Source organism: Lepidochelys kempii, chromosome 10, assembly GCF_965140285.1.
Source record: "Lepidochelys kempii isolate rLepKem1 chromosome 10, rLepKem1.hap1, whole genome shotgun sequence".
NCBI classification, from domain to species: Eukaryota; Metazoa; Chordata; order Testudines; family Cheloniidae; genus Lepidochelys; species Lepidochelys kempii.
In genome coordinates, this window is record NC_136389.1 from 30,368,271 (window position 1) to 30,385,491 (window position 17,221).

General features: G+C 45.0%; 1 protein-coding gene across 9 annotated transcripts in view; it reads right to left on the reverse strand.

Moving 5' to 3' along the window:
• UBN1 (ubinuclein 1) overlaps positions 1-17,221 on the reverse strand; it is a 36,921-nt gene that overhangs the window by 1,853 nt on the left and 17,847 nt on the right. For 4 of the 9 annotated variants that reach the window (XM_073362569.2, XM_073362563.2, XM_073362564.2 and 1 more), the window contains 9 exons: positions 17,060-17,178; positions 16,463-16,591; positions 15,289-15,432; positions 12,996-13,046; positions 11,938-11,980; positions 9,680-10,903; positions 6,647-6,899; positions 6,215-6,304; positions 776-3,161 (listed from right to left, as the gene is read on the reverse strand). In XM_073362569.2, coding sequence (XP_073218670.1) covers positions 3,109-3,161; positions 6,215-6,304; positions 6,647-6,899; positions 9,680-10,903; positions 11,938-11,980; positions 12,996-13,046; positions 15,289-15,432; positions 16,463-16,591; positions 17,060-17,178 — 2,106 coding nt within the window. In that variant the 3' untranslated portion in view covers positions 776-3,108. Of the gene's footprint in view, positions 1-775; positions 3,162-6,214; positions 6,305-6,646; positions 6,900-7,017; positions 7,771-9,679; positions 10,904-11,937; positions 11,981-12,995; positions 13,047-15,288; positions 15,433-16,462; positions 16,592-17,059; positions 17,179-17,221 lie in introns of those variants that run through there. The other 5 variants (XM_073362566.2, XM_073362567.2, XM_073362572.2 and 2 more) reach the window with 5 other exon arrangements.

Sequence of the window (17,221 nt, forward strand, 5' to 3'; positions counted from 1 at the left end):
TCGCTTTCAGGTTAGAGCTTCGGAATTTCTACCTTACCATGCAGCTCTGCTATCAAAAAAGGATACTAAAGAGAGCGCCTGTGAGGTTCCATGTTTATTGCATCATGGATTTCCTGATCCTGTGTGCTCAGTTTACAAGTGGAAAAGCTTTTCCTGCAATCTCAGTCTGGGAGCTGAAAGGCAAGCTGGGTTTTTCCCACCTAACGGATCCTCCTGGGTAGTAAAGGTTCTGCAGGCCAAATGCTGCCCTTAGTGATACCCACAGGGGTGTGATCTTAATAATGTCCGAGTGCCACTTGTGCAATCCCATTGCTGTTAAGAAACTTACACAGGTGTAAGTGATTGGAACCTGGTACAGAGTTCTGCTCACTTTGCTGGAGCTCTGCTGACTCTACTCTGTAGGGCTAAGAGCACTAAAAATTTATTTTACACCCAACCCTGCTCCCACTGAAGTCAATAAGAGAGTTTTACCATTGACAATGACAGGAGCTAGATTGGGCCTTAGGTCACCATTATTAAGCTAAAAGGATGGTCCCTCCCAGCAGATGTAACACACACAGGAACAGGTTTGTTGAGTAAGAAGGTGTCATTCTACTGCAATGGCAATTTAAGAGTTACAGCCGTATTTTAAAAGGACTTGGTCATTTACAAAGCATTGGCCAAAATGCATACTAATAATTAGTGACCCAATGAGTGGTAAGAGGCAGCAATACAGTCACTAAGATGATCTTCCAGTCAATTTACATTTGAAGAGAAACTGAGACTGAAAAGAGCATTTTGGAAACTTTGAAACAATTTATTCAGTTGCTCTGTACAAGATTGACAGTTTTCACACCACCCCCATCATTGTCATCTAGACAGTCCCAACACTCACAACAAAAATAAAGTAAATAGCAGCTCTTACACACAACAGAAACTGCCAAACTAAGTAAGTGCCGGTGGGAGGCTCGCCCCCCACCGTAAAGAAAACAGCTAACGTTGCCTAGTCAAGACAGAGATCCCAGATGCTCTGCTCCCCAGGGCTTGTGATCTCATTCCATATTTCTGCCTTGCCATGGCGGTTTAATTCATTCACTCGTTCATTACAGCATGTAAAGAAAAAAGAAAAAAATCCCACAGAATTTCCACCGAATAAACATTTCCCTGAGGCAAAGGCTTTGCTAAATTCCTAAAACGAGGGCATTCTGCTCCAGCTGCGACACACAAATGTGCATCCCAGCAGAAACACCAAAGTGAAAGCAAAGAGAGGGAGTGGAACCAGTACCTTGGGTTGCTCATTAAGGGCTGGGATCCTGCCAGGTGTTTGAATGCCCTTTCAGCTGCCACTGGCTTCAGTGGAAGTTGAAGTGCTTGGTACCTTTCAGGATTAGGTCCTAAATGGGAACCATGCGACATCCACTGCTCAGAGTCCATCGATAACTGCTGTACTCTATCTTAGTAACTCAAATTCTGTCTTTGGCTCTTTTGCTACAACTTAGAAATATCTTCTTTTCTGTAAACAAATTTGAATTCTGAGCTGCATTTTTAAAGAAAAATACGAACAGTGAAGTGATCTTGAGAAGTCCTTTATCAGTTCCACTTCCAAACATGTGTCTTGGGTCTTACGAAAAATAGAGAAAACTAGAGCTACTATTGGCTGGCCTACTTGATTTCAGTACCCCTCCCAAAGCACAGGAAGGAATTCTGCAAGCTTTTATTTGAAATACCAATGAATAACTTATGGAGCAGTGCTACTATCTCTGAAGTCCAGATAAATTAGATCTGGTTAAAAGGTGACCTGAAAGAAGGGAGATCACAACACCACAACTACAAGTCAATGGGGCTTACGATCTGAGAACCACAGACTGCCCCCTCAATCTATGCAGGCATATCAAAGGGGACATGCAGACAGACTGAAATCAGCTTACTGGGCTAAAGCTAAAAATATACACTCAGATCCGAGTAGATCTCCATTGCTGCAGCTCTGACAAGTAAATGATTTTAGTGCAGAAGTCATCAAGGGGAGCAATATTCACTTGATTATCAGTGACCTTTGTTAATCTAGATCACCAGAGAGATCATTATTGAAGACCCTAGTAAAGAATGGCTTTAGGGGAGGGTCTGGAACCCACTTGCACAAACTCAGATAAGAACTGGTGCTCTTGCTAGATTTGGTACTGGATTTAAAGTAGCCAAGTCACCATTTAAGTCCAGACAGTGCAGCTTTTGATGTGTAACCATAAAAAGCTCTATTAAATAAAAACAGAATACATATTAAATACAGAGTGATTAAAAAAGAACTGAGGTGCACACACAAAAAACGGCCAAAATGGATGTTATTAGTCCATTCTTGCTCCACCATAAAAGGCACTGGAATTATGTCTTCCTATACATGTGACATGCTGAGAAGTGTTCCAATCAATCCAATGCATTCAAAGGTAATGATAAAACTGAGCACACAAAAAAAAATCCCTTGAGAGGAAATAAAAATGTAGAAGCATTTCAATGTCCGTGAGTGCATCTAGAAATGTCTCTCTAAGAGTCTTCATTCTCTTCCAGAGGGGAATATCAGGCGATTCATGATAGTCACCATAAAGGAAGTGCTAAGTCCTCCAACTAACTTGAGCACTGCTTTATAGCACAACTGAAAAATTTGGACAGAGTCAATGTCTTTGAAAAGCCCTAGCAGTGCTTGAGTTATCCAAGTCAATCCAAAGCAGGAATAAGCACCTTTCATGTACTCTCCTAGGGAGCCAAGGAAGTAACTGAACTCAGGTACTTGGCAGATCTAGACACAGGTGGGGGGAAATCCACCAAGGCTCTTGACTTTTTGAAAGAAAGATGCCCCACCAGTGTTGCCCACAAGTTCTAGCGCTTGCCCGTGAGGACTGGCAGCAGTGAAACAGTGCCGTAAGTGCTTCTCTCACCAGGGTGTGGCGCAAGGTGGCTCACTTCCTGCAGAGCTCCTCTCTGGATGCCACTGACCAAAAGTGCCAACTCAGTTTCTCCAGCTGCCATCAGGAAAAGAAAACAAAGAGCAGGTGGAAAACAGGGCATCTGCATCCAGTCTTCACGGCCGACTCCTCTTGGTTTGTCCTGGGCTTGCATTAGCTTCCCCTCTTGCAGATGTCACAATTTTCGCTGCTGCACATTGGACCCTTTGCCATGAAGCTGAGACGCATCTGAAAAGAGAATGAAAAAAAAAAAAAAAAGGAACAAGTTTCAGTGTCACCATACCCCTAGGCCAATTGTTCCAGTGGTTAACTCCTCACAGGATTCTCTGCACAGCTGGGAGGCGCCAAGATCCCATTGCATGTAAAAGCTATTGGGTCACCAAGGATTCAGACTAGAGCAGTGCTATTCAAAGTGGTGGCCTGTGGACTGGTGCCAGTCCACAAGCCATCGGCTGCCAATCTGCGCGCACATTGGAAAAATAAAATTGCCGGTCCCCCACATAAGATAGCTTGAGAAGCACTGGACTAGAAGATGCTGGGGGAAGATAGAGATTTTCATGGACACGTGGTAACTGGGAGTGGTCTTCATTGTGCTTGTATATTACATGATCTCTGGAAGCAGTAGACCTCTTCTATGGCCTTCCAGCATAAGCATCACCAAGGGCCACAGACGCAGGTAGCTGGGAGGAGGGAGCTGTTAGCCAGCTAGTCTAGCAAGCTATTTTCTCTTCATCAGTCCAAACTAGCCATGGATAAGGGCACTTGCTAACAAATACATGATTTTACCGATTACCCAGACAATCTGGAAATTGTAGTTATTGAGAGTTCAAATAGGACTTTAGTTCCTGGCAATTAGCGGATTTCCGCAACTATAATGAACCTTTTTGTACTTCCGATAGCCCCAAAGAAACTCACTGCACCACCAGTAGTCAGAGTCTGAACACCAGAGGTAAGGGAGAAGGACAGTAGGAGGAAGTAGAGCAAGGAAAAGGGGCTCCACAGAGGAGAAGTGACAAGAGAGAGACAGAGAGTTGAAGAAAGTAGAAAGTTTCTAATCGAGATTACACTAGCATCAAACTAAGGCGTGAACTGGTGTACTTGAAATGCATAGCTTGGCAGAAGTGGTATTGGGCATGGGGCACTAACAATTTATCCTGTACTAGCCACCCCAAGGCAAAGAGGGTTTTGCTGATTCTAGAGCGGACTCATGACACGGATTCTTTCAAAACACGCGGCAAGTAAAGTTAGAACAACCACTGGGAGAGAAATACACGTGCATTTCCACCAACATGCAAATTGATGACAGAATGGCAAACACACACACTGCATGCCATTTGCTCAGATGCTTTTGGACAGCTGTTACACACACTTTAATTTAGGATTCCATCAATTCCCAGCACGGCAGAGACATCCCAACACACTGCAGACTATACAGTTTTCAAATGGCTACATTACCCTGAAACCCAATCTTCGGAGGTGCTCCTCTCCAACAGAAAGGAGATTTATTTCCATAGAGTTTGTCATAGTTTATTCCACCACACAGATTCATAGATTTTTAAGGCCTGAAGGAACCCTTATGAAATCATCTAGTCTGACCTCCTGCATAACACAGGTAATAGAATTTTATTGAAAGATTTCTGCATCAAGACCATAACTTCTGGTTGAGCTAGAGTATATATGTTTATTTAAAGACAACGGTGATAAAAAATCCACCATACCCGTAGGTAAATTGTTCCAGTGGTTAACTCCTCACAGTTAAAATGGGTGCCACCTATTGCTAGTCTGAAAGTGTCTAGTTTCAGCTTCTGGCCACTGGATCTCATTAGGCCTTTCTGTTAAAGAGCTATCTATCGTCAGAAATCTTCTCCTCATGTAGGTACTTGTAAGACCATGATCAAGTCACCAGTTCTCTTTTGATAGAGTGGAGATTTCTTCTTAGCAACACACAGAATACATTTTGTACACATTTGCTTAATTAAAAACAATGGTCCCTAGAGGATGTGGTTTTATCATCACAACATAAAGCAAAAGGTTTTTGTCTCCTCCATTATCTACATCACGGATACAGCTTACTGATTTCACCCACCTAGTCACTACAGGTGGGCCCTGTTCTCTGCTCCTCCACATCGATTACTCTATTGTGTATTGATTGGAGAGAAACTGTATCTCAGCCAGGACTTGGGTGTTGGAGTGGGGAAGAGGACTGATGTGGGTTCTCATTAACGCACAGTGCCCATATCCTTTGCTCAGCAGAGGAACACATTCCTTGATGATAGATCACATGATACTAAGCTATGTTACAAGGCTAGATTAACTAGAGGTTCATCCACCCCCAGTGGCCTTGCCCACCAAAAATAAGCTGTCTCACTCACCCCCATATGTGGCACATTGCTCAAGTGTGAAACACAGCAGCAGGAAGTACTGTCCTTCAGGACTGAATTGCATTAATAGAGTTATGTGGGGCATTGTCCAGGATTAAGAAAGCAGGAACAGCCGTCTATCAGGACTGAGCTGCACTTTCAGTGTTTGCACAGCACTCTACACTTGGATCTTGATTCTACAAGCACTGACTGTATCCCTCTTCCCCCCTGCTCCCAGACCCATAAAATGCTACTGCCTTTATGTGGCTTTGCCATGTGCCACACAAGCCAGAGCAGCTATTGTTCTAATTACAAAATGACAGAGAAGGAAAGTCACCTGCTTCTCACAGATCTCCCATGGTTTGTGTTGGTTCTGAAGGTATCCAGCTGGGGTCACAATGAACGTACTCACAAAAAGGTCATGTGACCAACGCTAGATAAAGCTGTGGCTGAAAAAGAGGCAGCCAACTAGCATGATATTATGCATGGGAGCAGTATTTCCTCCTGGAGATAGCTCAACGCGAGGTCACAGGTGACAATTCTCTATGCAACTAGCACATTTAATCCTAGACAGTACTGGCAAGTTATGCAAAACCACATAAAGCTCTTAATCCTGGTAGAGTGGGCCTTTAACATGCACCAAGAACAGAGCCAAACCACTTGAGACACTCAGAAATCCCAAAATGCATCTGGGGAAGGGGTCTGTCTTTCCGGAATGGAAGATTTCTACCATCTAGTCAGCAAACGCACAGGACATTAAGGACCCTAAACCTCATGAGGCTGGTGAAATGAAGCATCAGCAAAGACTACACTAGTAAAGACAACATTGAAGGCGGTGGTGCTTTCACCCCAAGATGAGCCATCCATCAAGGCGGAAGATGACTCAAGGCACAAGACAAACAAGACTGTCTGACAAGTTACCTGGCAAACTCTGCGGTAAATGGGTGGACAGGGCAGAGTGTGGGAGTGGTGCTGCATGGTGCGGGCTGGAGTGCAAGCCAGCCAGAAGACCTAGAGAGAAAAACAAAGAAAGGAAGGGGTGGGGGGAAAAAGAACAAATACACATTGAGGACAGAAACAAGCAGAGTAGCTGCAGCCGTTAGAGCCTGTAGCTTTGTCTCCAGTACTAGTTCTGCTGAACAGTGGAAGACAGAGATAGCTGGGACTTCTGGGCTAGCTATAGGTACATGCCTGAGGGCCTCCAAAACCACTGGCTTAAGACACAAACGCATGAACTACAAGCACAAAGCAACAACATGAGAGATGGGCTCATATGCAATGGTCTAACACAGTAGTCCTGATGCAATTCTTACAGCACAGGCATGAGAGACACACACAGGGGAAAACACTCACTGTGGCTGAGGCCGTGGTGGAAAGTTCCAGGGGCAGGGCCCGTGACAATTGCATCCTTGGATACTCCTGCTTTGGGGGAGGAGTCCGAGCTGAAGGAGATGACGTGAAGAGGAAAGGAATGGATGGGAGAGATAATCCCCAGCGGGGTGGAGCTCAGGGCACCCGGCAGCTTTGGACTGCTGGACTTGTAGGATGGAGACAGTACACTTAAGGGAGGAGAGCTGGTTAGCAGCACAGCTCCACTGGTTCCTTTCTGGAAATGAAACAGCAAAAGTTAGTCAAAATAGAAACACAATGGTACCTCATCAGCTTTCCCATTGGATGAGGAGAGCTCTGCCCAACCCAACCCCCTCACCCCACCCATGCCCAAAGCCTCCTCCCCCATACACAGAATGCCTGCCTGCCAGATACCAGAAGACCAGCTCCATAATGCAAACAATCCAGTGTCTGGAGGTTCTGTTTCTGGGAACAGAAGAACAACCACACTGGCCCAGACCAGCAGTCCATCTAGTCTGGAATCCTGTCTGCAGCCGTGAATTGATCCTTCAGAAGGTGTAAACACTTCTATGATTGGCTGTCATGCACGAACACTGCCACACGGGAAGTTTCTTACTAACCTCTGGCTTATGTCCCGAAGCACAAGGGCTCATTTCCAATAAACTTGTATCCTTATCCTTATCCTACCAGTGTAACTGAAAATATTCTTCAGTCACATGCCTACTTCTCTGATGAATCCTACTAAGCTCTTGCTCTGAGTAATCTGCACGGCATAGAGCTCTAGAGCTTGATTAGAAACAGGAAACACACAAATTGGCAACTCTCTCTCAGCCCATCCCCTTCTTGTGTTATGAAAAAAGAGTAGATATGAATGGCTGACTTGACAGTCGATTGTTATATGAAGGCATCTAGAATTGATAAGCTTTCTTCTGGGAGTGAAAACCGCGGGGTTCATTGCATTAAACACAAGAAGTAAATATGAGAAGTAGCTCCAGGATTATTTAATGAGATCCTACATTGGGTTTACTTTGCACAGTACCTGAATTTTCAGTATGCTGCAGAATTCTGCACAGAACAGGCTGACCTGGATCTGGAAGTGGTCAAGGAGAAGCAGGAGATTGTGGTAGCTGGGTAGGTGACAATTAGAGGATTTTAGCCCCTGGGAAGGGGTGGAGGCAGTTTGAGTTTGTGAAACAAACACATTTCAGTGTCCAGTTATTGATCAGCAGTGAAACCAGTGTTAATACTGAAATCTCTAAGGTGGGAGGATATCAATCATGTTGAAGTCTGGAAAACTAAATTTGTTCCACTGCAACTTTAGATTAAAATGGAAACTGAATTCAATTATAAATGCTGTCATGTTTAAATGCCACTATGGGGAGGGTACCTGTTTGAATTTTATAAAAATTTCTGTGGACAAAAAGCAAAATCATGAAAATTAAGGCCCTGATCCTGCAAACACTTAAGCACAGAGGTAAATTTACTCACGACTAATCCCACTGATTTCAGTGAAACTACCTCCATGCTTAACTTAATGCTGCAAATACATATGCACAGGCTTAAAGGGCTAAAATTGCATTTTTATTTTAAAAATTCTCTTTGATCTACTCTAATGTTTTGCCAGTAGAACTATATTAGTATACTAGTAGGGCTTTGCCAGACAAGTGTGGATGCAGTTTATATTGGCAATACTATGCTTCTCCTGGCATAGTTTATTCCAGACCCCCTGAACAAAATAAGCTACACCAGGAAAAGCATGGTTTTACTTGTGTAACTGTCCACACTGGAGACTTTTGCCACCACACCTATGTCAGTCAGGTGTGAAGGGGTGTGATTCCCAGCCAATAGAGCTGTGCCAGCAGAAATTTGTAGTATAGAACTGGCCTTGGTGGCATAAATTCTTTGATACTTCAAAACAAAGCTTGACTCAATGTTATTCAGACTTTAAATGCATTAAAAACTCATGTTTTTTTTATATATACACACAGGCCGTCTTTAGAAATAGATACCTAAAGTAAGGCTCCTAAGCTCAAATTTAGGCTCCTCTGGGTGGTGTTCTGAAAAGCAACTGGATGATTTATTAGCACCAGTCCCACTTGACTTTAAACTGCAAACCCTAGTGCAAGACTTATAGCCTGCTTGAAGCATTACAGCTTTCTTAACTCGTACAAGTTTAATCTATTGGAAAGTGGTGATGTTTGCAAATCTAGCATGCACAATTTGCTTATCTATTTTGTGTCTGAGTTGGTTTTGTTCTCACAGTAAGGTCTAGACTTGTCTTTTTTGGCACAGACAAGCTTCTGTAGTGTGAAACTAATTAGTAAAAAAACTTCTCTGTAAAACCTGAAAATCTAAGAGTTAGGAAGTTAATTAAAGAAGCAAGTACAAAAAATTCACTTTGACGATTTAAAACTATAAAATGGGAAGAAAAGAATCAGCAATATGAAAATGAGAAATTTGATCTCTCTCTTACAATAATGATTTTTTTTTTAAATCACAATTTTTATCCATCGTGGAAATTTGTCTAGCTGGATTTCAGAGTTTACATCCTATTGAGCTGAATGGGGGAGCAGACACAGACATTTCTTTGAGCTATTGTTTCAGGCTGCCTGCAAATTCAGGCAGATAGCACTGCACAGATTACACTCAAGTCGCAGTTCAGAAGGTTTTCTTCATAACCCATAATGGGCTAAAAACTTTGGTTCTTTTTAAATAAAAGTGAAAGCTTAGATTCTGGAGCACCAAATCTGTGGCAAAGGGTATGTTCTGCAGCAAATCCCATGTCCATGGAATTTGAGTACACACTCTCCTGAATCTAAACAGACAGCTTGGGGCAGGACTGTCTTTGTTCAGAGTTTGTACAGCGTCTAGCACAATGGGGTCCATAACAAGGGCTCCTAGATGCTACAGTAACACAAATAAATAACCTCAAGAAACACCTGAAATTCTTTTGAAGCTTTCACTTTAAGGCAGATCTTAGCAAGACATTGCTTGACACAATGACGTTAGGCTGGGCTGTCCCAGCAATATACTTACTGGCACAGAGGTAGAAGACGCCGTGCTACTAACCACAGCTGGCTTTATGGAGGAGGTTAGTAACTTGGCTACCCCCTGAGTTCCTCCACCAGAATCTCCATTTGGACCACCAGGTGGCGCTACGAGAGTCAGCTTCTGAGAGACAGGGGTTTTTTTGACCATGGAGCTTGGGGAGGATCGGCTGGAAGCCTGCCCTGGGGAGGGAGTCTGCACACCCGACAGCAAGCCCCCCGAGGAGGAGCTCTGGTGTGCAGACACTGCGGACGACGTGGAGCTGCTGGAAGAAGCCCCATGCTTGGAGAGGGAGCTGGAAACGAAGGGAGATTTGTAGGACTGCCCTGAAGAGCTGGTGGAGTGCTTTCCTGCGTAGCTTAGGGAAGCCGTTGAGGAGCCAGGGCTCTTGTGGGAGCTGCTAGAAGCTGGAGTGCTGCCCGCAGATGAGACCGAGGAATGAAAGCCCTGAGCTTTGGTCGATGGCTTGATCGGCTGGAGGAGGGAACGTGGGGGCACGGGGGAGACAGACTTAGGGCTCTGCCGGGGAGCCGGGGACGTGAAGCTTTTCTGCTGCTGGCTGCTCGAGTGAAAGACTTTCACTTGGGCAACTGGCAAGGGGGTGGACGTCTGGGGCCCATGACTCGTTCGCTGCAGGCTGTGGTGCTTCTGTTTGGACTGGTGCACATCGGGGAGGATTTTACTGGGGGACGCTTGGCAGGGCAGCTCTTTGTAACCAGAACTCTCTGCCTTTTTGTCTTGAGAGGACTGGCCCAAAGCCAGGGCCTGTTCGGCCAGGAAATTGAGAGGTGATTGTAGAGAGCCAGCAGGCGGTGGGGTAGGAGAAGAGCTGGACTTAGAAAAGTTCCGCTTCTCCTCTGAAGTTGCAAGACTCATGATCTTCTCTGAAGGAGGCTTTGGGGGTCCAGGGAGGGTGAAATCAGGGCTCCCACAGGCTCGGCTGTTAAGCACAGCCAATTCCTTGGACACGGCTTCCAGGGAGGAGGTTGGGTTACGAATTAAGTCCTCGTCCAGGGAGTCATCCATGCTAAAGGCAGCAGGTGTAGTAGTGCTGCTAGATGCTTGGGCAACGCTGAGACACAAGAGCTCTCTGGTCTGGGAGCTGATGCCAATGGCCACTCCCTGGGGCTCAGAAGGCAGAGAAACCGGGCCACTTGAGTGGGTCAGTGGAACAGACACTAGCGTCTTCTTATCTGGCTTACTGGAGGAGTCCTGCAAGAAAGTCACGAGGAGTGAGACGCGCAGCTACACAGAGTTTACTGGTGAAAATGAATGCTGCCTATTACATTCATTCCGGTGGCAGAAGTTGGGCAAGACACAGCTCAGGAACTTGCCTTGCCCACAGATCCTGTGAGCAACAATTGCAGCTGTACAGTGCTGTAGCTGGTTGCTTTTTTTCCCCCCCACTTGCACAATGTATTCAAATTACTCACATAGCCCTGCTGCAAACTACCCACCTGAGTGCCAACCCACGGAACAATCACCCCATGCAGATACCAGACAAAGCTAGAAGGGAACTTTTGCCAGAACAGACTTTCAGTTTCCAGTTCCTTTCTGCTCTAAGCTGGGTTGGAAATACCCCATTGAGGAGCCTCTCAAATGGGGTAAAGAAACTGCCTTTAGAAAGTCAACATTTGCCAGACATTACTGCTGGTATCTCTTATTTGAAGTATAGACAGAGGTAACTACGGGCAAGAGATTTCATGACCGCTGGATTTCAGTGGAGACAAGGAATTGAGGAGTCCTGTTAAAATGTAAGACAAGTCTACAGACTTTGGGGGCCTACAGATTTGGGGGAATCTAGATGGATGGTGGAGGCTTTGCCCTTTTTCAGCTAAACAAACATACTCAATTGCTCTCATGTTACGAGAACCACTGAATACTTCACTTCCTCAGAGAAGGACATTACTGGGGAAACTTAGCGAGTTTATTTGTGTTCCACGGTGGCTCTAAAGCAAGATCTTTTATACCTGTTCTATTAATGCAGCCTTTGCAGAGCTTGCTATGTCTGCTTCATATACAATCATGTTAGTATCCAAATGCCCTGGAACCAGCTGGAGTTTACCTCCACCCCATACATTCTCACAGACAGCATCTGACCTGTGGAGACTAAGAAGGATCCTCCCTCTCTGGTATAACAACCTGATATGGGGACAGTTCAGTGCACATCATAAGCAACATTGTCCCTCCCCATCTCAAGACAGGTAAGTACAGCCTCCGGGAGGCAGGGAGACAACAAAACTCACTTTCACCTTCACTTTTGGAGGAGCCATAACTTTCTTCTTCGCCCTGTTTGGAGAGAGACAAAAGACATATGGGCTCATTGAATTTCCCTGGAGAACAAGCCAATTAAGGAGCGCACCAACTGATCTCCACTGAGATTCATAGGAAGAGAGGCAGCTTCTCAGGTTGCTAAGACTCAAACCACATGAAGTTTGCTATTGCTCTAGAAAGTCCTGACTTCCATCCAGGAGCCCAAGGAAAGTGAGGGAGGAGGCAGAAGTGTTGGTGGAGCACTAGTCACTGAAAGCAATTGGCCTGCATGTCCTGAACCAGTTATCGAGTCAGTGTTGAACTGAGTACACTGCAATAACACATTCCAGAAGTCACAAAGGAACTATAATAAGAGGCCCGCAGAGAGAAACTGCCACAATCGTTTGTGCTCAGGCCAGCTACCCGGGATGCCAGGAGAAATCATGGATCCAGAAGCATCCTCAGAAAAACTCTGTCAGGAAGGTTCCTCTAAGTCATTAGGGCAGGCATCATCTCAGCTGAATTCCACATGGTTCTCCTGGCAAACTGGTATTCCTCCTTCTTGCCTGCAATGAGCCTTAGCTACCATGCTTATCCCAGACCCTCCTTCAGCCAGGCAATAAGAAAAAGTCCACATTGAATGAAGACCAATAGAGCAGGGTGCCATCTGCATACTGATGGAACCAAGCACAAGCTGTATCCATGTTCCCTCCAAGGGTATAGCATACAAGTGGCCCTTTCTGTTGAATGATTAAATTCTAGGAAAGCCCAGCCCAGGTTAGAGTTCTTATCTGGGAGAAATCTCAAGGCGAACAAGGTGCACGCGAATCTATTGTTGGAGGTGAAGTTATATGCAAACTATAGCTACGCTACTTCCCAGAGACGCTCTCCGCTCATGCAAAGCCAAGCTGCATCTGGAGAGAGCTGAACAAGCAAGACTGCAGGCCTCACGTAGGAGCAAAGAACGAACGGGGAGAACTTTATTTGGTAGCAACCAACAATACAGTACAACAACAATCAAGGAAGAGGGCAAGTGCTGCAAGATACTCACAGGATTGATGTCAGGTGTCCATGCACACGCCTGCTCTCCTTGAACAGAGTCCTGCAAAGGAGAGAGAGCCGTGATCAGTTCTATCCAGCCGTGCTCACTAGAATGACAGGGATCACAGGAGACAACGGAACTCTGCTGTACCATGATGCATGCTGTGGTGAGCCAAACTGCCAGAGGCAGGAAAAGCTGGTAACTTGGCACCCAATTCTTCTCAGGAAGCCTCTCTCCTACTGCAACAAAATGTCCCCATTCAAGTCCTCCTCTGGGGTGGGGTGGGGGCTACTCTCTCCACAGGCTCCAAGTCTATTAATTATTAGAACTTCACAGCGAGCCCTCTGCTACTGGCTAAACCAACTGGCGTGGCAATACTAACACCAATTCAGCTAACAGAAGGATAACGGCAGCTGCTCCTCTAGATCAGTGGTTCTCAACCAGGGGTATGTGTACACCTGGAGGGTACACAGAGGTCTTCCACGGAGCACATCAACTCATCTAGATAGTAGCCTGTTGTAAAACTAGGCAAGATAAAAATCACTAGCGAAGTCAGTACAAACTAAAGTTTCACACAATGACTTGTTTGTACTGCTCTATATACAATATTTATATTCCCATTGATTTATTTTATAATGATATGGTAAAAATGAGAATGTAACCAATTTTTCAGTAATAGTGTGCTGGGACACTTGTATTTTTAGGTCTGATTTTGTAAGCAAGTAGTTTTTAAGTGAGGTGTAATGTGGGGGTACGCAAGACAAATCAGACTCCTGAAAGGGGTACAGTAGTCAGAAAAGGTTGCGAGCCACTGCTCTAGATGTCTGGGTAAAAAGATTACAAACATGCAGTCAGGGTTTATGTTTTTAATATGTCTGCTCCTCCGTTATTAAATGTATTTGGCTGTTAAAACAAACTAAAAAAAACAAATGCCAGCTTACTTTCACTAACTGCCGCTCTCTCAGCTCAGACTCTAAAATACACTCGGCACGCACCACCACGTCTCTGAACTCATCCACACAATCTCTATTCTGTCCACATGGAAGCTCCTCTTCAAGATCATCATCATTTGTATTTTCATAGCACCTAGGACCCCCACTGTGCTAGGTGCTGTACAAACACAGAAGCAAAAGCCAGTCCCTTGCCCCAAAGGGCTTACCATCTAAGTATTTTAAACAGGAGACAATGGGTGGATGCTGACAAACTTGGGAAAACAAGGAAACAAGAGACAATATTGGTTCACATGATAAGCGGAGGTCTCAGCACACCAGTAGCCTAACCAAGCTCTGCCTTCTTGTGTACAGTGAATTGAGTTGTCTTGTATATAAACTATACACAGTTTGCCTAATGTTCCTATTCATTTTCCCCTGCCTTCTGTCTGCTTGTCTGCCCTTAGCTTAGCCTGTGAGCTCTGAAGAGCAGAGAATTTTGCTTGAGCATTTGAAAAGCAACCGGGAAAAGCAATTTTTGTTCATAGTCACTGTCTAGTCAATTTCACGTCTAAGTTCTCCTGCACTCAGTCGCAAATTGCAATGGATACTTTACTCCTAAACTGCACGAAATGCTTGTTTATACATTGAAATGTTCACGGTTTTCCATGTTTATTTATTTGGAATTCAGAACACAGCAGTGGAACTATTTCTATTACTCTCACATAAAAGCTAATGTTTTACAAACCTCAAATCCAGCAGCGTCCTTCTAAGCTCCGGAATCCTCCTTACCCATTTTCCAATCCCACTGCCGAGCTCACGTTCTCTGAATGGCACATTACAAATGTCCACACATTTGTGAACCTCCTTTCTGTGTACAACTGCAGTACCTAGGCATGCAGGTGTCCAGTTAGACCCATTACTGACCATTCACACAATGGTTATAAAAAGCTGGGACCTACTTCTCCCCTTCAGACCAACTCACTTCAGAAAAAGGGATGAAGAATCCCCATATTAGAGGTTTACCACTGCCTTTCTTTTAAGCTACTGAGCAAAACAAGCAAGAGAACAGCCAATAGTAGCACCAAAGTGACTCCACTTCCCACTCATGTGCTGGCTTCCTCAGTGGAATGTGTAAGGAGGAAACACAGCCTAGCAATTAAGAGTGAAGAGCTCAGGTTCAGTTCCCACTTATGGAACAGACTCACTGACACACCTTGGGCGAGTCACTTAATCATTCTGATGCTTTTTCCCTTCTGGTAGATGGGAACACAACTGAGACATGAGACCTCACTCATGTCTGACATACTGCAAGATCCTCTGAGATAAGGAACAACAGAGCGCAAAGTGTTGACAGCCTCACTCTGACTCACCTGGACTGCATCCAGCCCTTCGGCCAGAGGGGTTTGACCTCTGCGTCTAGAAAGGTCTTCACGTAATCCTCCAGAGACTGAGCCTTGTTCTTCTCCAGCTCATAGCCATCCAGTTTAATCTTCACCACGTGGCAAAGCAGCTCCCTGAGAGATGGGCAGATTCAGACCAGGTTACCCACAACAATTTCCCCCGGAGTGCACTCAATTAACCAGAGTTGAGTGAATATTTTATCAGTCTCCTCACATTAGGATTTGCCATTCTGGGTCAGACTATGGACCAGATCGAGGATCACAAGCCCAGAAGTTCCCAAGTGGTGATTCTTCAGAGAAGAGTGACACCTCCACAGTAATGCACCCAGCCAACTGGGCAGAGTGGGTGAGTAGGTGTGAGAGTAGATACTTCCTAGCTCCCGCAACTTAATACCCTGTGGCAGAAGATGTGGTTGCCCTCTGCCATAACTTTAGCTGTTATTAATGGCCCTGAAATTAAGCCAGTTTGTCTTGATAACCAACTGCAGCAGTTTGTTCTAGAAGGCAACTAGATGCTGTGTGAAGTGAAGTTTCCTTTATGTTCTAAAGGAACCAGCCCTTAATATAATGTTGTGCCCTTGTTGTGGAACAAAGAGACAATGAGGGGTTGATCAGTTTTCACTTTGCCCTTTATCATTTTCCCCTTCAACCATGCCACCCTACCCATATTCTTCTTTATCAGACTCTAGAATCCCAGCTGCTGCATTCTTACCAGCAGTTTTAATTACCAGCAATCTGGTCATTTTAGAATCTGTAGGACCTCATGTCCTCAGTATAGCTCCTTCTTTCCCAAAAAGGCTCCCTATTATCAAATATCTTTAAACTTCTCATCTAGCCACTATCTTCGCATCTACCCATTGAAGCCCCTTACTGTCTCCTGAAGAGCCAGCACCATGCCTGGAAGCGGGAGCATTTTAGAATACACGCAGAATCTGAGACTAACAAATGTTGCACTGGCCTCATAAAACATTGCAACACCAAACCTCTGAGCAGACCCTGAATGGATTCAGTATTTAGGGTCAGACACACTCAGAAAGCCAGAGATAAAACAAAGTCACACTGTGTACTCCCAGCTCCATCAAGCTCAAGGGTCTGGAATGGAACGAATGGAAAAGATTCGGTCAAAGACTCAATCTGTCCAAACCTGATTTCATCGTTCCACTGAAATTTCTTCCGAGGTCCCATTATCCGCTTCCCTCCCTTCTCCTCATCATCCTCCTCATCAGAGCAAACCCGGTCTCTCTGCTCCTTGTCCTTTTCCTCTTCCAGCATCCTGAGAAGAGAATGGAATCAGTAAACTGTGGAACTCACTGCCACAGATATTACAATGTAGAATGATTCAGAAAAGGACTGACATGGATATGGACAAGAACATCCGGAGTTATAGAAAGCGAACATAAATTATGGAAGAGATATTAATCCTCATGCTTCAGATTTTAAAACAATCTCCAACAACTAGAGATTAGGCGGTTTCTCGCACCTTCCTCTGAAGCATCTGGTGCTGCTACAGCAGAATCCCCTAACCTCTGGTAATCTACAGGAATGCTACAGCAAGACCACAGCACGAGGGGCAAGGACACAGCTTGACAACCCTTGTGCCCTTCAGAAATTTTCCATCTAGGCTTAAACACATAAACAAAAGACTGAAAAGAAGTGAAAGGCCACAAGAGCAACCTGCAGGTGGAGGGTACCTGCTGAGAAGAGATACAGATTGATATTGAGAAGAAAAGGAAAAGCTTACTTAGCAAACTTGGCCTGGGTATGCGCTTGACACTCCTCCTGATATTTAGCCATCTGCTCTGGCATTGCCCGGCCAATGGCTTCCTTTAGCTTCTGGAGAGGCTCCTTCAGTCGGCCACCCTGCAAAGAGCGACAGGACACGGTGAGGTTTCACACAGAACTT